Source organism: Camponotus floridanus, unplaced genomic scaffold (assembly GCF_003227725.1).
Source record: "Camponotus floridanus strain SB8 unplaced genomic scaffold, Cflo_v7.5 scaffold54, whole genome shotgun sequence".
Taxonomy (NCBI): Eukaryota; Metazoa; Arthropoda; class Insecta; order Hymenoptera; family Formicidae; genus Camponotus; species Camponotus floridanus.
Window position 1 is genome coordinate 391,580 of NW_020229703.1, and position 24,258 is coordinate 415,837.

At 28.2% G+C, this 24,258-nt stretch overlaps 2 protein-coding genes across 2 annotated transcripts in view; both read right to left on the reverse strand.

Moving 5' to 3' along the window:
• The window catches only part of LOC105257380 (calcium/calmodulin-dependent protein kinase kinase 2), a 65,138-nt gene extending 47,787 nt beyond the window's left edge, over positions 1–17,351 (reverse strand). The window contains exons 1-2 of the mRNA XM_011267963.3: positions 16,882–17,351; positions 6,526–6,978 (exon numbers count right to left, since the gene is read on the reverse strand). Of these exons, the coding sequence (XP_011266265.1) occupies positions 6,526–6,538 (13 nt within the window). The 5' untranslated portion in view covers positions 6,539–6,978; positions 16,882–17,351. The remainder of the gene's footprint in view (positions 1–6,525; positions 6,979–16,881) is intronic.
• Positions 17,352–21,531: 4,180 nt separating this feature from the next.
• Positions 21,532–23,538, reverse strand: LOC105257381. The gene is made up of 3 exons (XM_011267964.3): positions 23,272–23,538; positions 22,553–22,771; positions 21,532–22,008 (listed from the first exon to the last, which is right to left on the reverse strand). Exons 1-3 carry the CDS (start codon positions 23,311–23,313, stop codon positions 21,640–21,642), a joined length of 630 nt encoding a protein of 209 aa, XP_011266266.2. The 5' UTR covers positions 23,314–23,538; the 3' UTR covers positions 21,532–21,639.
• Between the last annotated feature and the right edge of the window lie 720 nt (positions 23,539–24,258).

Consider the following 24,258-nt stretch of genomic DNA (forward strand, 5'->3'; position numbering starts at 1 on the left):
AACCGCGAAAATATCAATCCGTTTAGCCGCTCTTACAGGTATTGTTACTTCTCTTGACTTGAATTATAAATATCGTAATGGATAAACATATTATAACGCATGTTTCGATAAATTTTTCCATCGCGAGTAGTAATTATCGAACGCATTCGCGAATAGTTTATTTTCAGATTTATCGAAGGAAATAATTTTATACACTTCTCTTCAAAATAAGAAAATCTTATTTATGTTTAATCTTATTTATGTACGAATTATCTTGATTAATGAAATTCGTCTGGAAGGCTCTTCTTTATTGTACGAATATCAATAATCTGAATAAATGATATTGCATATATGTTATATCGCTATATTTTTTAAAGTATGCAGAAGTTGCATCAAATTTGCAGAAAGGAAAATCTTAAAAGCGCAGTACGAAAGAATGACATCGTCAAGAAATAATGACGCAAGCTACAATAGTGGAAGAAACGTGAACGAAGGTTGAATGAAAAGGAGTGTGTTTGCCATTTACGATACAGACGATTCGCGGGAGTGCTTTTTGCGCGATGCTGCAATTGCGTCGCCCTCGCAGATCTTCCTAAGTGTAATGAGACCTTGAGACTACGTCGCAGAAAAAGCGGGAGAACGAACGAGATTCGCTCGGATGGCAAATTGCCGCCTTTTAACTAGAAATGTAAATGCAAACAATCAAAGCACGTGGCAGTTTTATACAGTTTTATACAGTTCTTTTGATTGCGTGCGTATTAAAATTTATTATGCAGGCACGTATGTTTACTTTATCATCATTATTTATGTTCGTCGTATGTTTATTTTACCAATCATTATTTATTAATTCTTAATACATTTAATATGAATAAAATTCGTATGATGTTTCACAAATAACGTAAGTTAAAAAGTAAAGAAAATAGAAGAGAAATGCTAAATTATGATACACACTATATATTTTAGAAGAAAAATAATTTTTTATTACTTGTTAAACAATGGAGAGATAAATATTGTTATCCGATCAGAAAAATATTTATGGACGATAAATTTACATTTTGTTGGAATACACTCTCTAAAAAGTGCGTTTTTATTATGCCATTCGTGAAAAGTTTAAAACGACAAACGAAAATCCAGGAATTTATTTCAGATCTCAAAAAATTATAGTCTTTAATATCTATGATCACGGTGACTTACTACAAAGAATATGGTTTTAGATGAAGCTTACTGATTTCATTAAAAATTTGTTTGCTTAAAAATTTATTATTACTTCCGTAATATGTATTGGGGATGTTCGAAAATTGAAAAGTAAATATTTTCTTTTTTCTAAAACACATATATATAATATATTAATAATTAATAAGTTTTATAAGTCATTAACAGTTTATAAATCTTTTTAAGATTCAATTAAATCATTATTTTTACAGCATATACATCACGTTTAAAGTAATATATTACGTTAAATTAATTTATTAATTATTAGCATTATCAATTTAAAAAAGCAGTAAGAAAATAAATAGAAATTGCTTATAATCTTATTTAATAAAGAGAATCTTAATAATGCACAACAAATATTGTTAAAGTTACTCTTTGATAAGAAAATCGTACGTTTAAATCTTCTGATTTTGAGAGCTTATAATGAAATTCCTTCTTCATGGAAGAAAAAGAGCAAACTAGACTGCTCCTCAGTCTTGACTACCGCATATTTGCGGTGAGATTAAACGTTTCTGTATTCTTCTATAAGGGTCGCCAAACTTTTATAAGTCAAACTTGGAGATAAAACTATTAAACTGTATGTTCTCTCTCCTCTCTCTCTCTCCCTCTCTTTCTAGATATTGTCAGACGAAGTATTACATTGTGAATGTTTTATCAACAGAGTTTCGAACTCTCCCTCTGCAAACCAGTTACTTTCAGAAAGATGTTACAAACTCGGCGAAAAAAAATGTAACTTAGCTTTTTTCAGTAAGAGGATCGACACGGATATCGCATTTTTACAACATTTTTTAGAAATGTAAATGTTATATTAATATTTTTCAAAAATATAAATATTATATTCAACTTACGAAAAAAAATTTTAATATGTATATGAAAGCATACAACAAATATTTTACTTTATCTTATGAAAACATATATTCTACATTTATTGAACATATATGCTGTTTTAGTATTATTTTATGTAACCTGGAGAAATATTTCCTGAAATTAGCGACAAAAATAAAACGGAACAAAAAATTAAATTAATGAAAGTTGATTTATTCATTCGTAAATATTTCGCTAATGCGAAGGAAATAATTAACTGAATCGTTATACATCACTATAACATCTGTACATCAATAATGCATTGAATTAGTACATTCAATGTTCATGAAAGGACCGTTCATTTCAACTCGTTGTACGTTCGAGTGAAATCGTTTTAGTGCAAGGAAGATGGCAGTATCTAATCATCTTCGACGACATTATCTGTATTTGTCGTTGGATTTAAAGTGAGAAAGAAAGAGAAAGAGTCTGTTAAGGAAAAAAGAGAGGATAACAAAAAAAAGAAAAAGAGAGAAACGCTTCATTTGAAATCGACAGCGAAAAGTATAGCTTTGTTTGAAATCGACAGAATTAAACAGTGCAAACCATTAATCAATGCAAACCTGATTAAGAGTCGTGATACGCCTATTTCTCTGCCCTATCCTATATTCTTTCCTCTTCTATCCCTCTCTCTTTTTCATGAATCTCTTGAGAGGAATTTTGGGATTTAATTTATCTGATTTACTCTTTTTTTATACTCATCATGCTGCTTCATAGTGATGTAATTGAAACATTCCTCAGAATTTCGTCGAATAATTCCAACTACAGCAAATTATGAACAAGGATTTTTGAATGAGCAAAATATTCTCTTGAAAATTGAAACTTATAATGATCAGATTTGTAATTATATATTGCTTTATAATCTAAGAGAGAAAAATAAAATAAAATAAAATATATATATATATATATATATATAATTTTTTTAAAGAATATAATAGAGATGGATTTAAAAATGAAAAATTGTATTACACTGTATATGTTAATTAAAATATGAGATACTGCGTACTAAAATAATTTTAAAACTTATTTTCTGAAGTAAATCGAATCATAAGAATTTTCACAAATAAAATTTTTCTGGCTTCAACAGACGGTTGCGACTTCACAGTTTTTCCGGATCGTCGAAGATGATTCTCGGATGTCACGAGAAGCATTTTTGCAGCTTTTTTGCAGAAAAAAGATTGTGTGTGAACGGCAAAGAGATTTCCCACTCTTCTCAGGGTCATGGGCGATGCCATCGAGGAGATTTACGACCACGAAACATGGTTTATTTTTTGGAGCAATTCAGCAAAAATTCATATACTGACATATGTATAATGCGATTTATGAGTTTTCATGATATTTTTATGTTTGTTAACATTGTCCATTCATTGTTCCATTACATGGAAAATTTATGATCAAATTTTTTTCGTTTCGCATTTATTAGTAATGTTAGCCAGAATATATAATATTATTTTTTTGCTTCTCTTTTTAACTATAAATTAACTGAAAAATCCTAATATATAGAGAGATATAAGAAATATAAGATTGTAGCACTTTACAGTTCGTAATATCACATTACATATCGCATTCATATCAATACCAATAATAATATCTATGACGTAAATACGATAATTTGAGCGTATAATTAAAATTAATATTTGCTCAGAGAGAGAGACATAAAATGCACGCTCCAACGACCTGCATTTTAGATAACAAATACAAAAACAACTATTTAGATGGTATCAAAATAATGCTGAGAAGGAAGAATAATAAATATTGCGTCAAAACAGCAACAGGAAAATATAAATATGAAATGAAAAAATATAACATGTATATTTTTATACAGTAATGTGGAGCAAAAGAACTAGTACTTTGCAAAAATACTGCTATTTTTTGGCTTTCTGAATACAAGAAAAATTTTTTAAATGTTCTTTTCGCGAATCTTTCGTTTTACATATCATTTTAGTTGCCTGTAAAAAATATTAAAATAATAAAATTAATGATAGATTACTGATAGATTAAGATAAGAAAAAGAATTTATATATATATATATATATATATATATATATATATATATATATATACATATATATATGTACATCTTTGAAAAAATTTTAACACATCTAAAAAATAATTTTAAATAATATTTTACTCCACTTTGATATGTTTTTAGAATAATGTTTTAATAATGTTTTAATAACGAGTTTTCAATATACATTTGTTTTTTGCTACTTTTTATTTTGACTTTAAAATGTGTAATTTAAATTCTATAGGAAATAATTTAACATTTACAATTTACAGCTTACTACCATGTTACGATTTTATAAAATGTGTTCTTTTTAAGTGCCTTTATTACATAAATATTTTCATAATGGAGCATGCCAACCACTTTGCTTTAGTATATCGAATATATTCCTCTTTGCTTCGTAGCGATTAAATTATTTGTTTTGATGAATTTTATTCATTTATATTTATTGTAGCTTGCCTTGTTTGTTAAAAAGTTATTATGCGATGTTGATAAGATTTTTAATGATAATTATTTGAAAAAGTCTCATATACATTTTACGTCTATTTTATAGTGTATAGTTATATAGTGTATTAAATAAAATTTGCACATATAAGTTTTTTTTTAATTTTAACAAATTATGATTAATATTAAAAATATGTCAAATATTTAACAGAATATAATTGTATGTATACTGATTAATAGTTAAACAATATCTGAATTAATTAGATGTATAATAAAAGGATTATTTAATTTTTTTATTCTATTACAAATATTCCAAAATATGTGCGGATACTTCAAATTTATTTGTAAATATATACAATGTATGTCAGTTACTATTTGCATAAGGCAATTAAGCATAATTATTATTTCTGCACAAATAATATTAATATTCATATAAATTTAAACAAATTATGTATCGCTTCATCAGCCATAAATATATTATTTATCTCACAGCAAAGAGATTATTATTGCTCTCGATAAATAAAATTGCCATTATTCATATTCACGGCTTATAGCATGCTATGACATATTCAGGACGAGCTTAAGTATAAAATGAGTTCGCAGTAAAGGAAGATGTCGTCTTAGATCGTCCAAGTTAATCTTAAAACACGTCAAGTTTATTTTACTCTGATGGTTTAGGGAGAAAATTTTATAGTTGCATTTTATGCATGAATGTAGCATAAAATGTGAGCCTTATGTAAAGTTTATAACTTTCTCAATTATAAACTTCGAATTCTCTAACACTTCCTCGGTTTTGTCAAATTTAGAGTTATCGTGCGTCGTTCATCTTGTCACTTAAAATGGCTTATGTCGTGATCTCTCATATATTCTACTAGCTCTGTTCTGCATCTATGTGTTTAATGTCTAACAAATGTTGCACGATCTTGTTGGCTTCTGTTTTGGATCGGGAGAGTTGCTGATGCCGCGTCAAGGAGTTGAAGCACGTTTCGACGAACATCACGTTGTCTTCGCGAAAAGAAATGCGTAGGCGGTATTAAAGATTAGACAGGAGTAACTGGATGATAAGTCTAAACCTTCGTTCTCAGGAACATTCTTTAATTATAAAAACTTTGAAGATTGATCCCAAAGGTGATTATTTTTAACATTTTAACATTTTTAATAACGATATTTAAGTATGAAATTTATAACATGCGACGAATTAGCATCGCATTCGAACATCTTTCATGATAAATACTTATTTATATTGAACCATATGTGAGGAGTTAAATTAATTTTGCATTTACATATTTTAACAATAATTTTGATTATAGTGATTATAGTGATTATAGTGATTATAGAAATTGTAAAGAAATTCTGTTATCTTCATAAAATAATTTAATTAATCTGATTCCATCATGAGAAATTAGGATATATAATTGTGATATTTTGGTTGCGTGTATGTGTTTTACTTTCCGTTTTATAATATCAATTATTAGAAAATTTATATTAAAGATATCTCGAGTTTATCTTTGGCATATGTCGACAGTAAATAAGCGGAAACATAATCGAAACATTTTAATATTCGAAAATGATTCGGAAACATTTCAATATTAAACTCGAAAGAGAATAATTAATTGCATTAATGTAATTTAACATTGTATATATATCAATGTAATTTAATATTGTATATATAATATTATATATAATGTATTTTCAATTATTTTTTAAATTTCGCAAGCAAAAAATTTAAAATTATAGCAACAAATTTATAATAAATTATCACTTAATGTTATATATCCGAATATGATTTCTCATAGATGAATAACAAAAATAAGAATGAATAACAAAGATTTTGAAAATTGAAGCAGTTTTTAATCTATTATTATACGTTTGTAATGAATTAAAGATGAGATAGATACATTATTAAGAAAATATTGAACTATCGCACGCTGTTTTGACAAATCATGCTGTTAGATATGCTGACAATGAAAATGAATATTATGAATTAATACTTCAATTAATGCATGAGTTATTTTCTCACTCACCTTCCATGGTCATATTATCTCCGAGCTTCTTTCATTTCAATAAAACTGTTTTTTCTTCTGTACGTTCACGCGGCGCTCATTAAGCGCCCGTGAATAGGATTGGTTGGCTGTGATTGCCCAATCTTCATTTTTTCTCGCTTCTTCACTTAATCTTTGATTCTAATGATTTAATTACTTTGTCGAACGTTTATCCGCGGATACTTATCGATTTATCGCGAACACTTAACACTTTTGCGCGCGGACTTGAGACGAATTTTAATTAACGTTTCTCCTCGGATTTGTAAATCGAGCAATTCTTTTTATTACTAAACTCATTGTCGAATGGTTCTTTTTTTGATTTTTTTTTTGCCCAATAAAGTTATCGCTTTTCAAGATTAGCTCTCTGAATTCTTCGTGCCGAGCACGTTTAGGATCTATCGTCGATAATCTCTGGAAGGGATGCTTCGTTTGTTTCTGAAAAAGAACAAAATAGGCGTGCATTAAAGTTTTGATATTGATTATCGAGAGATTATAGAATTTAAAACTCATGAAAAATTAATTTAAAAATATTGATTGTATAATAAATTATTTTTGGAAAACAAAACGTGCTTAATGTTTAAATGCTACGTGCTTAAATGCTTTGTAATTATATTTAAGTTATGTATATATAATTCCTAATTTTTTAAAACTGTTCATTGTATTTGTTAAGACAATATAATACAAATTTTAAAGAGTAACTGTCTTTCGTAAGGATTGATAAACTCAAGTAAACAAGATCATAACTACAATACAATAATTCAGAAATTTCATATGCACATTTATATCGGATATTATTCAAAGTTAAAGATACATAGCTATTGACCTTTTGAGGAGGATAAGAAGTTGATTTATAGTAAGTGATGCCGCAGGTGTTTTGGAAGAAAATAGATGCATCGACAAGATAACGTTATTGCATTTGATATATCAGTGTCATGAAAGTTATAGAGAGAAGTTAACTGTTTTCCTGCCTTGCTTGTTTATATATAATGCGGCAGTTAGACGGACACTGTCACATTCTGCAACCTTTGCAATGGAAAGGAAATTTTCAATGGAAAGTGCAAGGCTGCATTTCCTGTTTTGTAGAAATTAATAATATCGCAGTTATTTCTCTCTTATCTTTAAATAAATTACACGCATATTAAAAATTAGATAGGAATGAAAAACATTTCGACTTTAATCGTTCCATTCTTTCGTTCGCACTAGCAGATCGATTCTACGAGTTCTATTTCGATTATCATAATCTAATTAAAGTATTTATGCCAAGTGCATATTGTAGTAAAGTTAAGTCGAATAGGTCGCGCTATACGCATATTACGTAACCTGTCGGAGCACCTGAGGATTGCTATCCCTACGTGTTACATGATCTTCTCGAATGTATTGAGAAGCATAGCACGATGCAATTGTGTTCCGGTAATTCCAGCGTGTTCCTGCCACTAGATGCACAATCCTATCTCGTATCGCGTTCGTAACACGAGATTACGATATACTCGCTCCATAGTGATTATTATCTTGGAATTAATATTTATCGGTGCCAATGGTGTGTATAAAAAATGCATTATCAAAAGTTATTAATCAAGAATATCAAAACGTTTAATGAAATAATGAAAATAATATTAAATGCATAAATAAAGAAGTTTATTCAGGTACATTCCACAATATTTTTGTCGAGACGATTTCAATAGATATTTAATTCAATTTTTTTTATATGACATTATATATAGTAGCATAAATAATTGTTAGTTGATATTACAATTATAATAAAGACTAACGTATTTGGAATATATACATTATTATATAAATTATAATGAAAATTGATAAAATTTAACAAATAAATTTATTAGGTAACATTTAATTCTTTGCAGAAGATTTTGCAAATATAAACTAGCAAAATGTTGAGAGAAATTATAAATTATGAAAAATCAATGGACATTTAGAGCCAGTCATAATTCTCTCTGGCGCTTTTGCATCTAATAGCTTTACTTATTGTTGGTATATTAGATTACTGTGCAGCGTTAAACTGGAATGCTGCATTATTCTTGTTTATGGAAATAGAGAGAGCGAAATATCCACATAAGTGGACAATAAACATAATTCACATATTTATCTTTAAACCACAGAATCACAATGGCTGTCCTACTTTCGAATCACACACACACACGCGCGCGCGCACGTGCGTGTGTGTATATATATATATTCTTCGATTCTCAAATACGGTAAAAAAAGATTTTGGATTAATTAACGTTTGAATAATAGACCTCACATAGATTGTAGTTTTAATTTCTTTTTGAGTATAATATTTATTCTTCTAACTTCAACAAAAAAATAATATTAATTGTTCTAATCTAACTGTCTTTTTAAAGAATATTGTATTGGTTTTCCTGTAAACCATTTTGTGATATTTTAATTCTTATTTTTCTATTATATAATATAATGAGTCCGTATAAATAAATAGCTATGACATATAATGAGTCCGTAAAAATAAATAGCTATGACATTTTCAGCAAATTAGAACGATATCTAATAAATAATAAATATTTATACAATATCTTGCTTAAAAAAGCTTATTTTTTAATAACAGTTATGCTCTTTTATGGAATAATCGAAATGAAAGCAACATAGTTAACAATCTTCACGTTAGAATTTTACGAGAAATTTCTATGATGCTATACCATTTGAAGAGTATTTCAAGAACAAGATCTGAAGATTCACAAATGGAGTAAAGTTTCCTTTGCTATCTTGCAATATATGTTATAATTTTAAAATATTTAAAATTTCTACAGAATATATAAGACAGAACATTTAAGATTTTCATCAAAATAGTAAGTACAAATAGAGAGACTCCCAATTTTGTCATTGCTTATGTAAATCCCTTTGGGCGTTATACGTATCAAAGGACCAAATCCGTTTGCCTCTTCACTCGTCTACTCTCGACTTTACTTTGATGTACCGACGGCAAACTATCGCTTCGTAAACAGCTGATGCAGCATTTGGTGTGATACAGTGGAACTCTATTTCCACATTTCGCTTTTGGTGAATTTACGCCGTTATCTGCAATTATCTTGCAAGCGCGTATTTATTTATTCAGTCCTTTGCTTCAGTCTTCGCGCAAATTATTAATATAATGTGTTTAACTATATATCATGAAGAGAAAATTGAGAAATGATTATTTAAGAATTAAATGTCAGAACTGAATATTTTACAATTTTGATTTCATAAGCAAGATTAGACGTAAAACGAAAATTACAGTAATAGCACAGAAATAAAAATAATTTTTATTTTTTAAGATAAAATTGAAAGTAAACAAAAAATATAAATAATAATGCATTATATATTTTTTAAATATTCTATTTTAAATATACATTTAAAATTTGCAAATTTTGATGCTAAGATCAGTTTTATTATCAAGAGGGGAAAGAAAGATTTTTATATGTATATATGTATATATATATATATATATATATATATATTATATTGTATGTGTATATATGTATTACGAGTCTCTTTCATATATATTTAAATAGATGTAAATTTAGTCATCTAGAAATATCGAAATTGAATATATCCATAACTTTACATTGCTATCAAACATAAATTTATATTAAATATTAAGATATTATTATACTAGAAAACATGCATAGGAAAATTTTATCAACAGTTGCACTTGTGTTAAGTATCAGAATGATTATGTGTGGAGTTATAGAGTTTGTTATATAGTCATCGCGTCAGTATACAATGATACCTGATGATGGAAATGGTTACAAAGAGATAATCGAAATTGGCAACATATATTTAAATGAGAAGTTTACGTCATGGCGATGCGAAGCGCTATAGAATTCGATTGCGCGCATACTATCATGTGTTAAATTAGAGAAAGGGTCGAGTTTAAAGAGATAGCTGTACGCCCATTTTCAGAGCGGATGCATGTGCATATATATATATATATATATATATATATATATTTCGACCGTGATATATATATATATATATATTTGCCCGTGGTTTGTCTCATGCGGTTGCATTACGTGCCCCCCAGCTTTGACATAAACGCGGCTTCTGTAAGTATGCATTTGCAACCTCGAATAATTCGTATTGCTCAATTCCCAATCACATTCCCAAACACAAAGAGCTACAATAATATATCCTACAATTACGCAATATTGTTTCAAAAAACTAACTTTGTAAATTTTTTGATTGAAAATAATGATTTTTAAACTCTTCATATAAATGTAACTGTTCTTCCTTTGAATTTATTCGATTAATTTAATATCTTAAAACATTTATCATTTTAAAATATCTTACAACTTTAATTTATAAAAAGACAATTGGATGTGTGCAATTGTGATTAATCGCAATAGAGATATAATAATTTTAATTTTATTTTTTAGATGATACATTCAATTATGATTTTAGTCGAGATATAATAGTTTTAATTTTATTTTTCAACGATATATACACATATGCAATTTTGATTTTAATTGAAATACGAAATCGATGAATGAACCTAGTAGACTTATTCTAGCAAAATAATAGAAGAAAGGACGAATTGAAGTATGAATGTGGAATATGTGGAGAATAATGAATAAGAAAAGAGAGCCACGTACATTCAGATACGGACAAGTGAAGAAAAATGTATACGTGGAAAGTCCAAGTTTACATGTACGATGCATGGCAATACGTGTGTCCCAGCCGGCTGTGCTCTTGCTTCTGGCTCTATCGATTTAGGACGACTCTACGTAACCGCGACAACCAGTCGACTTGTGTATACGGCCTCTTTCGTGTTATGCCCATCCTTTATTACGCAATCATAAAAAGCGCTTAAGACTTACGATTACGATATTTAATTATCGTTTTTCCGAACCTTAATCGCACTGTTTTTATTTCGTTCTGCCTTGTATCTGCTGATAAATTGACTTACGTGCGGTTGAAAATAAATTGATCATACCAATAGCAGAATTTTTTGAATTATTGCTATAAGTTTTTAAATTATTGCTGCGATGTATCTCTCATGAGAAGAATTAATTAACAAAAACACGCAATACATGTAATAGTGGATCGATATGAGTTGAATAATGTACGTATCATCTTCTGCGTCTCGCAGTAATGTGTGCTGGCAATTCCTCTCACGAACTGTAATAAACTCTAATAAGATTTAATCGGTTACAGTTCTATGCATGGTAGATTCTTATTACAACACTCATTATAAAGTTACACGTGCAATTTTGTACAAGGATTGTCTCAAGATAAAACACGCGCCAAGAGAGATGATATGAAAATATAAATGTCCTTGACAAAATCGCTCTTATCGATTTTCCCAAGCATCTTATTTGATTGAAGAGCATAAGCACGTTCTTTTGAAGATGCGGAAGTTCACTTTTCTCACGATATCGCCATTTGTTGAACATAAATTGAAATATTATACTTATTTATAAAATATTATACTTTCATTATCATTAAACATTGATAAAAGTGTTTATAATATGTTTTAAAAAACAAAATATTATCTACGCAATATTGTTTTTGAAATTTTAAGACGAATCCTTCCTAAATCGAAGCAGAATTTTTATATTAAAAATTCAATTAAAATTAAAATTTAAAAGGGTTTCTTATAAAATAAATTTTAAATTATGCAAAACATAATATATCGTTAATTTGATGTTTAGTTACAAATATATTTAATAAAAAAAATTTTTTTAATTGTAAAATAAAAATAAATACGTTTTATCTTTTAAGCTACACAATTAGCGATAATAATGATTTTCTTAGAATTCTAGATTATAATACATCGGATTATTTGGAAAGTTTTCTAATCTTTTTTCAATGAAATATATAAAATAAAAAGAACTATAAATAATTAGAAAAATTTTCCAACTTATTATTTTCAATGTTTTCGCCTTTGATACATTGGACAAGTTTTACAAGTAGATTACCAAATTATTTTGTTTCGAAGAGAAACTCGTGATATAATCATTTTAAACCTCCGATTGTGCGTTGCGAAATTCTGTGCTACAAACTTGTCGAGACTTCCTATATAAACGGGGAATTATGCGGGCGCCCCTAATATATATAATCCTGCTTGCCTCGGATAATAACGAAATAACGAACACGAAGGGCCAAAGTGGCGTCAGCAAAGTGGAGGGATGCGACGCCTACGCGAATAATATTGTGTTGATAAAGACGAGATGTTGACGAGACATGATTGACTGATTAAGTGGTAATTGGACACACCTATGTTAGATCGCGATGAAGATCGAATCGCACAATCCGAAACTGAGAGGGATTACACCACTTCTCTGATTCGTCATTCATCGCCACCGCATAATAACGTTGCGTAATCGAGCCTGCAATATGCATCGAGTCTATTATACCTCTGAGCATGCATATAGGAAGAACGTATTCCTACGAATCTAATTATGTGTTTAATAATAAGCGAAATAATTATGGCGGTAAAATATCTATCAAAGATGATTGAATTTGTTATATATACGGAAAGTTCCAAAGGAGGATATAATAAAAGTAAATATGTATGTATATTTCACTTAGAGTTTAGAAAAACCATTATATCTCTTACCACAAATTCGAGAAATCATTAAAAAAATGACTACTTTATTTTAATAAATAATTTCATTTTTTGTAAAAATAATTTTATTTAACAGATATTAGTGAGACAGAAGCGTTGCGATGCTAAAAAAGAAACAACAAAGATGACATCAAAGTTGACTAATAGCTTCCGTGATGCCAATCGCTGTTTTTCAATTATTAATGAATTGCATCATGTAGCTTGTTGTTATGGTAAATGTCAAACAGAAATGAGTCTGTTAGTAAAGTAAAACGATTGTATGCATTTTTATGTTTCAACGTAATAAAATACAATCGTTTTATTTTACTACTGACAGCATTATTTGAAATTCTGTTTATGGAAGAAAAAAAATCAGAATATTAAGATCACTTGAACTCCAAGTCAATCATTAATTTAAAGTCAAAATGTGTATATTGGAAAATATGTGTATTGAAGTAATTAGGAATAACAGCTAATTGATATGAAAAAGCAAAAGAGGAAAAAAGAGTGTGTTAGGTTTGAGATATAATTTGTTCATTGAAATAAGAAAATTCTTCTAATACACACATCTTTCTCTCTCTCTTTCATTTACATTATATTAATTTTATGATCTTTTATCACTATATAAATTTTATAAATATATACAAACATTGTAATATACGCTATAACATTATAATATACACTATATGAATATATGCAAACATTATTGAATATAATTATTTTAAAATGATTTTCGACTTATTTTCTTTGATTACTATTTATTATATTTCAACTTCCAAGTGGAAATATTTGGGTTTTTTATCAGGAAAGATCATTAATTTGCTAATCAAAAATTTATGAATTGGCTCGCTAACATTGATAAATAAAAATAAAATAACATTGGTAAATAAATATATAATGATAATGATAATATTACCTCTCTTTAGAATATATAGAAAATGTGTATGTTAATTTGTGTTTGTGAATTTCATTCACAATTTTATCTAATTTCTTGTTTTCATTCATTTTGAGTTTTCGAGAATTTTCATCTTAATCAGATTTACAGTAAGCTTTCTAATGAGATTGCTAAATATACAGAGCTAAATAAAGATTATTTAATAAATAGCACAAAAACAAGATGTTAGATATATCTCGTTCTAATTACTTAAATTTATATAACCAGGTTTTAAAAAAATTCTTGCTTGTCATAATTTTAATGAAATTACTGGAGTTGTTTTTACATTAATAGATGTACATTACACACATTACAAACACATATATGTATATATTTTTTAAATTATTTGTTTGATAATTTTTCCTTAATAAAAATGTTGATATAAAATATTTATTGTCAAATTTGGAATATTTATATGATATTCTTTTTAACGCCGATTTTCTTTTTGCGCACATTCTCGCGATGTGAACAATATATTACGTGAAAGATATTACGCAAATTTCATCTACAGAAAATTCCCACAAAGTAATATTCGTCTCTATTCAATCCACTGCACCATTTCATCATTTCAGCTCTAGCATTCTTATGAATATAATAAGAATTATTTTTAATGTGTAAATTTGCATTTTTCATAAATTATACTTGTATAATATAATATAATATTTATTTTAATTTTAATCTTTCTTGTGCAGAAAATAAATATTCTTATTAAATAAAGTGAATATTTTCTTATTGATAAATATAATAAAAAATTAAATTATGAGTTTTAATATCATATGAAAAGAATCAACTTCTATCTGATATTAAAACTTTTAAAATTATGACAAATTGGCTATATATTTAATGTATAAAATAGGTTTAGCTATAATAATATATAAGTTTACAGAATAAATTAAAAAAATAAATTTAAGTAGAAGTAATTTATATATTTATATCTACACATATCACTACTAAATTTTAATTTAATTTTTATTGAATTTATCAGTTTTTAAAAGCTAAAATAAAATGTAGGAAGTCTTATTAGTAAAAGTACGCGAGTAAAAATAACAATGAAATTTTTTTGTCCAGTTTAGTACAATTCAACGCAGTTTTTAGTGCTAGCAAAAGAGCGAAATTCACTTCAATTAAAAATTCTATTCGTAGGAAAGAATAGTAGAGCGTATTTTTTAAGGACGATAACAATGTTATCAGCTAAAAGCATTGCGAATTTTAGTCAGTTAATTGTGCATTGTTCATTATCAACATAAGCAAATGATTGTAAAATACGTAGCATCAAGGTAGCAATGTGTATAATATTGTATATTTTGCTATAATATGATAACAGTATATTAAATATACAAGATATATAAACAATATAATATGATTTTAATTGGCTTAACTTTTTCTAGATTTTAAATCGATTTAACGATTAACATTTTTTATTTAGTAGAAAGTTTTTTAATATATAGTAGTTATATATATATGTATATATATATATATATATATATATATATATATATATATACATGTGTGCATTCATATTCATGTGTATTTATAGTTTGTGCATATAGTGTAGTTTTTTTCTAAAGAAAGATTTTGCTTTCTCATGTTATATTTTGCAGCAATTGTTGAAAATAAGAGCACTTTACGAAATTATTGTTTTATGCTACAAAGTGATTTAGCAGCTTTCAATTTCATCTCTTGCGCTCTTTTATGATTGTGCTTTATCATATATGAAAAGGAGGCCAAATGTAAAGTTCAAAGTTAAGAGCTTCTTCATGTAATAATCCTGGGAAGTAAACTAGCTCAAAGAATAAAAAACCTATTTTATACATTTGTCCTTATTTCGAGTTAATAATATAAATTAATGTTTTGTTTTTCTTAATGTATATAGACTAGTGATAATTTAATTTTTTGAACAAAGAAAATGCTTTTTAATGAAGAAACAAAACATAATTTTTATCGATCGCGAAATACTGACAAATGAAATGAACGTGTTTAGATCAAATAAGATAACGAATTAAAAATGACATGTAGGAGAGTTGAAAAATGCGTGTTACAGACAGGAAGCATGGTTAGCAATAAGAAGGATGACGTGAGATCCATATTTAGAATACATGGGATTGACATACTACATGGAACCAGTTGCAATGTAAATTGGCGATAACAATGTCTCTGATAATGTCTTTATTAATGTCGGATTTCCGTTATACACACCAGCTGAAATAACTAGTAGTATATTTAGTATTAGGTTTATTGAATGAAATCGAAAGAAGAATAAACGATCAAACAACTTTATATAAATATTAATTTCGAGACGTTTTATTCACACACGCGTTTGTTTCCTTAGATTTTGAAAAGGAACATTCTTATATTAAGATATGTGTCATATAAAAAATTTTATTTAGAATTTATTTGGATGAATGCTATATGAAAATTGACTATAAAAGAAGAGAAGTGCATATATTAGAACGAATTTTTAAGATGCAATCTAATATTTACATGCGAAAAGAGAGAATCATTGATGCACAATTAAAGTGGGTCTTAACAGCGATATTAAAATTTTCATGTACGATAAGAGCAAAAGTGACAATATGCTTATAGTTTAACTTAATTTTACGTTACATTAATGTTAACATTTTGAATTTAGAAAACGTATCTAACTGCAAAGTTAATCAATCACAGTTATTTGAATGAATGTGTAATACTATTGATACAACAGATTCGTAAACAAATACGACTGTCGCGATTTACGCGTCATGCACACGTGGATATTCGTCCTCCCCTCCATAAGTCCACGCGAGAACGTGATCAAGAGTAACGATACTCAGGTAGGATCTTTTCACATATATTGCGATATTTTACTTACTCGCTATATTAGATGAAAGTAGCGGCCTCCCAGAGGAGCTTTTCTCGTTTTTCATTTTCTTCCCGCTTAATCACATTAAAAAATTCTTTCCGATAAAAATAGCGTGTCCTTCGCCGGAGACACTAATGGGTTGAAAATAATCAACGAGACTGATCGATCCCCTTTTTTCTTGCGAACGAAAGAGGCGTGTTGATTGAGAAGCAAATGTTTATGATGAAATCATAATCCTGCTCATCGTCATAGGATCGTTCGAGGAGAGAATTTTCGTGGCATCGTACTCGACGTGAGAATGCTTTTCTACGCACGCATGATCACTAATCCCCTCTTGCTTCAACTATCTCTGCAAACGTTTTTTGGCTCGAAAATAAAGTTGATAGAGAGATGGAAGTCGACAACGATCGACCGTCACCACCTGCGTCACTCGGTCGACTGACTAGCTTGGACTGACTGGACTACCTCCCCGTAAACTCAGTGATTTTATTCCATCCCCACCAGAATCTACCCGCCCCCCCTTGTGCCGCGAACCTCATAACACCCACCACCCACTCGCGATCCGAAGTCGACGTGCTCGGGGGTGCGTGAACATCGAGGGTGAAAGCAAGCCATCGCCATTGACCATATAATTGATAGTTGACCGTATCATCCAAAGATCAATTAAAGGTCTGTTCTTCACGGTAAAAATAATTGTCTGAAAACAGTATAGTTTAATGTTATTAATAGTTAAGATCTTGTCACTTGGAAAATTAAAAGTTTTTTTTTGTTAAAGTGCAATTATTTTACGGTATAATAATTTTGTTTTAAATTTATAATCGAGTTGTAATTCTAGAGATTAGTTAAGATTAAATTATTCGTTCGTATGAGTTTGTATTTAATCAAGTTTATTTGAGAATAGAAGCTACATGTTCATATATTTACTCACATTAGCTCTCTTGAAATATAATTTTAGTAGTAAAAAAAGCAGAGAAAAAAATATGTTTTTGAATATTGTGTTTTTATAGTGAAAAGTTTCAAGAGCATTAAACCGTTCAATTATTTAAATCAACTCTTTTATGTAACTAATGACTGTGCCTAATTTAAGTATTTGAAGCACTTAAAGATATTCTTATTATCTATAGAGAAATGAAACGACTTTCGTTTCCAACTTGGTTCAAGGTTGAGAGTCTTGTAATGTGCCAGCACTTGGAAAGCTTTATCTTTTTATCTCGAAAATTCTCAAATATTCTTGTCAACCAGTCAAACTTTATTCGTTCTTTTAAAAATTTATTTATCGACTATATTATTAAATATATATACTTCTTTTATATATATTTATAATTGTTTATAATTCTCTATTTTATGTATATAATTAAATTATTTTAATAATAATTTAATTATTTAATAATTTAATTACATTCTCTCCTAATGTGACTTTCAATGAAAACGAATTATCCACAAATTATTTTTCGATAAAGTTAATATAATCCATTTAAAAAGTTACAATATGTAATGTGATATATATGATACGTAATTTATTTAAAAATCTATTATATCGAAATTGTGAAAATAATGTGTTAAACTTTATAGAGTATATATAAATCAATTTATCTATAATATCTTTATAGAGTATATATAAATCAATTTTTCTACGCCTATTTACATGCTATGCGAAAAATTCTCCATGTCCGCGAACAAACTTACGTCTTCAAGTTTAAGGTCGTGTGCGGAATATCGAGATACTTACGTCATCGATTCGTTCGTTGACCCTAATTCTAAGTGATTGGGAACGTGTCGTCGTCACTTTCATGAACGGTCATTAATTCATTTGTTTGGCTCCGAAAAATCGTGCCTAATATACTTTGCCTAACATCTATCATGGTAATTATCATAAATATTGCAAAAAATTATTCTTAATGCTTTTCTAATTGTCTTTCCGACTTTTCCCCAATATTGGGACTTCGACATGATTGAATGGCTATAGAGTTTTTTATAATTTACATGCTACGCATTCCAATTTTTTTTTATATATACATTCTATCTTTATTTCGGGTTCGAAGTAATTGTGGAAGAAGTAGCACAGACACATCTGTTTAATTGCGTTACGCGGATTTTCCGCAACAGTCTCTTTCTCTATTTTCCTCCATTATTACTAATTAAAAAGTTTCGCAAGCTGCACTAACGATTCCTATGTCGTATATTTCAGTTGCACATAGTTTGGAAAAGTTTCGTTTGTGTATGTATGACGTTGGTCGGTGTGGCTGAACATTCTTAGTTTCTTGTAACAGTGAGTTTGTAGCAGTAATTGCCATTGTAATAGTTGTAGTTAATGACATTTCAATTTATTTGATATAATGATAATTGTTGTAACTATTAAAATTGAAGTTTCCAATAGTTCAAGCAATCGTTTCAATAAAGCTGATCTTTCTTGCTAGATTTTAAATTATAACAAATTGTATCTTATGCGCACATACATGTATGTATATGTGTGTAAAATGTATATAATTAGTAAATTTTTTAAATTACTCATTGTTTCTCATTCTTATTTTAGTCGTAAATTATAGCCTTGATACATGTGTTGCCTTCAATCGCTCAAAATTATGTGCTGTTATTAATGATAATCAAGAACTTCCGATAGTCTTTATTGACAATGAAATGCAAATGGTAGATGATAAAACTAGATAGATGATAACTTTGTTTTAAGTGAACAATAATCTTTGTAAGAAGATTATATATATGCAAAATATAACTTTATAATAACATTATTTGAGCTATTAAAGAGAGAGATCTTAGGAAGATTTTTCGAATGCATACATTGTAAATTACATTTTAAATACAATATTTACATTCAACATTGTCATACTTGCGATTTAATTACGTAAGAACGTAAAATTTATTACATGATAAATTCTAAAATTTAACGATAAATATTAGGCTACACGACATGCAATTAATATTAATATAATATGTACTGTATATTATTTAAAATAATTAATTTTCGAATGCACCAGTTTAATTAATTTATTATCGATATATTGTATTATTTAGAATTATGCTTGAATATTTGAATACGAAAGTTATATAAAATAAATTTATAATATACTAGTAGCGATTTAATATATAAAATTGCAATATAACGCACTGTTGACATCAGGATTAATCTATAAACGACATACTATATGTTGCAAACTGCATCGTCATACTCTCATCGATCATTGTTATATATGTGTGCGTGTGTGTGTGTTATAGCTTAACACAAGTTTGCAAGTAACGCAATATTACCTATTTATCAAAAATAATACTTCTTAGAATCGAATTAAACAATAAACACAGATTTAATCTTAATTTAAAATGACAAAAACAAACACATATGATTATTAATAGGATAAAATATATCGAAAATATCAATATATTTCAAATAAAATTTTTTTTCTACAATTTATTCTCGATTTCTGCTTATGCTCGTAGAGTATTTTTTTTTAAATTTTGACAATTCTAAAAGAGAATTAAAACGAAAAATTTGAAATTGCATTAATATAAGTAACAGAAAGAGATAGAAAAATTAAAACTTTTTTAAATAAAATAAAAAGTAAAAATTTTGTTTCAAAATAGTTGAAAATAACACGAATTAAATTTATATTACGGTCTTGAAAATCGGTTTAGGGTGGATTTTTTTATCAATTACGTGCACGAAATATTTCGTACACACACGGCGAACATCGGTAATACTAGAGATAACAACCCCGCACACAAATCAGTCATCAGTTTTTAATAAACCTCGCCTACGGAGATGTCGGCACGCGATCGCTCGAGTAACAGGCGATATTTCAGCCCGGTCGTATTACGGTTAGCAGAATTGCGTTGGGACACGAAGAGTATACCAGTCGAGGGTCATCGAGTGCGGACATCTACTACGGCGGGGGTCCGCGAGATCGGATCTCAATTTGGTAGAAATGAAATTCTTCATGGCAGAGGCTTTTTGCGCGGCACCCACAACTCAGTAAAGATCGAACTGAATCGTGGCCGCCGCTCTTTGAATTTGCGAGATACCGGATATCTTATGCATCCAATAATGCATCGTCACCCCCGCTATGTATTGCCACGCATTTTACGCGCGGTTAATAATTCCTTTTTTTCTCCTCGTTCTCTCTTGAAATACGTCTCTAATAAATCAAGGATTACGTCTTATTAAAAATTCGAGAGCTAGCCATCAAGTTATATCATTGGAAAAATTACACGAAAAAAGCGATTATATTGCAATACTGTATCGATATCATTAATATACGAAGAAATTGAAAGTTATTTTGATCCCACTATAAATTCTATGTCTTTTATCATTTATAACATATATATATATATATATATATATATATATATGTATATATATACAATAAAATAAATTTGATGCACAAATAATTATGTGTGTATAAGAAATAATGTAAATATAAATATACAAAGAAAAATCAACTTCAATGTCAATTTATATATAATTTCTCTAATATTATGAATCTGCATTTTCTTCAAGTTTGATTCAAAATCTTTTCGTTTATAATAATTTACAATAAAAAAATTACTGATATCTTTTGATATTGAAAGATTTTTCGCTTTTATATATAGCATTTTAATCTTTTTTATCTTAATTGTTTTACAACTTAACAAGTTTGAAAAATTAGCGGAATAATTTTATGATCAAAAGTTATGCATCAAAACACATTTCTCATGTAAACATGATTTTCATTCCTTGTTTATTCATTCATGTTTGTTTATACGATATTTCAGTTCGTCCTACTTTCGCCTGTAAGCTGTCGGATAATCTGTCAAGAGGCTACCAGTGGAGACTATGGCTCCAGGTCCGCCGAGAATGCCGCCCTTGTTGGCGAACCAGCCGTTACCGCCTAGGAAACCAGCCGGTTCTAATCGATTTGTATAAAAACCAGAATCATTTGGGCCTAAGAAATGCACTAGACCGCTGGGGTTAAGTAATTGCCTCGCTGTCGCATTTGGTAGCACGTTGATGCCCAGATTATTCAGTGTTTCTTTTAACAGCACCAGGCGATCTTGTAAGAATGATTGTGGTGAGAACTGGATCTTTTGCGTCAGCGGCGTTAAAAACCAAGAGAATGGGCCCGGTTTTACAATAGATGACGTTGTTACCTTGTCGAAAAAATTGATTGCATTTTACACAGAATATATTTTGACTTTTATGATGTTTCAGGATACGCGAGAGAAAAATTAAGGAAATTAGTCATTTTTTCTTTTTGAAAATTAATTAATATCACAAATCACTTGCAAAATAGAAAATTTAGGCAGGGAATATAATTGTAAATCTGAGAATCAAAAAATACAATAATATAATATCAAAATTTATCTATTTGTTATATATCTTCTTAACATATTTTAATTATTAAACATACTAACTGTATAATCATATAATCTTTGAATGCGAGTAATTGATAAATGACAAGTGAATTTTAAATTAACTAGTTAATAGAGTAAATTAATAATGTCATCAAACAGAATTTATAAATAAAAATATCGAATTATATATATTGAAAACAACTATGGCAGTCACATGTTAAAATCATAATTTATTATTTATTAAATTAAATTATAGGATATTGCTATCGCGAAAAGGTTTTGATTTCACTTTAATTATTAATTATATTTAATCAATTTTAATCGATAAAATGGCGCTTACAGGTCGTACGGTCGTGTCGATTATGATATCAGCTGCCGAGTTTGTTCCATCAATTTGCGTGGTAGCCTTTATTGATGTCTCGTTAGTCGATAAAGCAGAATTTTCTTCCACTTCTTTCAATTCGAGTAGATTCCTTTGCAAACTAGCGTTATGATCGATTTCATTGATAGATTCGTCGATTTTTGATGAATGCAATGGTTTCGTCTGTGTTATTGCAACCTTTCCACAAATTTTCATTTTTATTACAATGAATATTATTGAAGAATTGACTAAATAATAATTGTGCTCGATAATATTCCGTTTAAAAAATATTCTTGAGATCACAAAACTTGACAAAAAAAGAAATTAATATAAAAAAAATTGTATTATATTAATGTGTATATTAAGAAAATGTATATGTGACTAAAAATACATAAATATTTTAAATTATCTAAATAATTTGTCTGTCTTACGTGTTTTTTCTTTTTAGGATATTATTCATAAAATAAGAAATATGATTATAAAAATATATATATTAAAAAAAGAATATGTGCAAATATAATTTACATAAATGTTACAAATTTAGAAATGTATTTTTACAATTATAACATACGAATTGCTAATTCTGACATTGATAAATAGACATTTATCTCATAAGAGAAAGCTATTTTATAAGACTTCTTACTAAATTTAGTTGAGAAGTTCATATTATTAAGGCTTATAATTTTTGAATATCTTACCGCCATAAGTAGCATCCATATTAACGCAGGCACTTTTACCATTATTGCAAAGAGTCTAATGAAGAAATTTTGCCCTGTGTAATTTATTCTTGCGACGTGAAATATGTACTGGTTAGGACTAAAGCAATAACGTACTTGACGCTGTCTATATATGCTGTTTTACGTGTAATAAGTAGAACCTAATCGCATAAGGGCGCCCACATGAGCATGTTATGACGGCAGTTGCAATCACACTAAATATATCTTGCTAAAACAAACTACGAGGAGAAGTGCTGTTGTTACAACGGTATAATTCCAACTTCATTAAATATTAGTATTTGCATAATACTGAGTATTAATTAAAACAAATATTTTACATGTATTGTTATGACAATATTATTATTAAGAGAGAAAATTTTATTGCATTATAAAATTGTAGGACAAAAAAGTTATATTTTAATTGCTTGTTTTTTTTATTTAGAATATTAATGAAAAAATTTTTATATTTCAACACAGCTCTTGAATTTAGATTAGTCTCTCTATACGTAGATGATTCTAATAAACTTTTATATTACGAATAGAAAAAATGTTGCTATAGTTGCGAACGCTATAAGACAGCAATAATTTCGAAGTCGTGAAACAGCATGTGAGTTTGAAAAACCGGTCAGATCATATATTTTTATTGTTCTGAAACGATATGCCATAACCAACTCTCCTTGAAAGAGTTGTTTTTGATTGAGAAATTTTATTCTTATTGGATCGTTCTCGCGAAATCATCGAGAATGAAGGTCGGAATTCAATTATAGCTAATTTAAAGCAGACAAGAATATCCAAATGCAAAATAATTTAACAATAGTTTATAAAAGAACGTGTAAAAGTTTTCATGGACTTTTGAAAAAGAATATTTTAAAAATTATTAATATAAGAAGATGATGAAAAATAAAAAACAGAAAAAGAGCTATTATAAATTACTTGATTATAGAAAGTTTGATATAGCTTTGTTGTCGA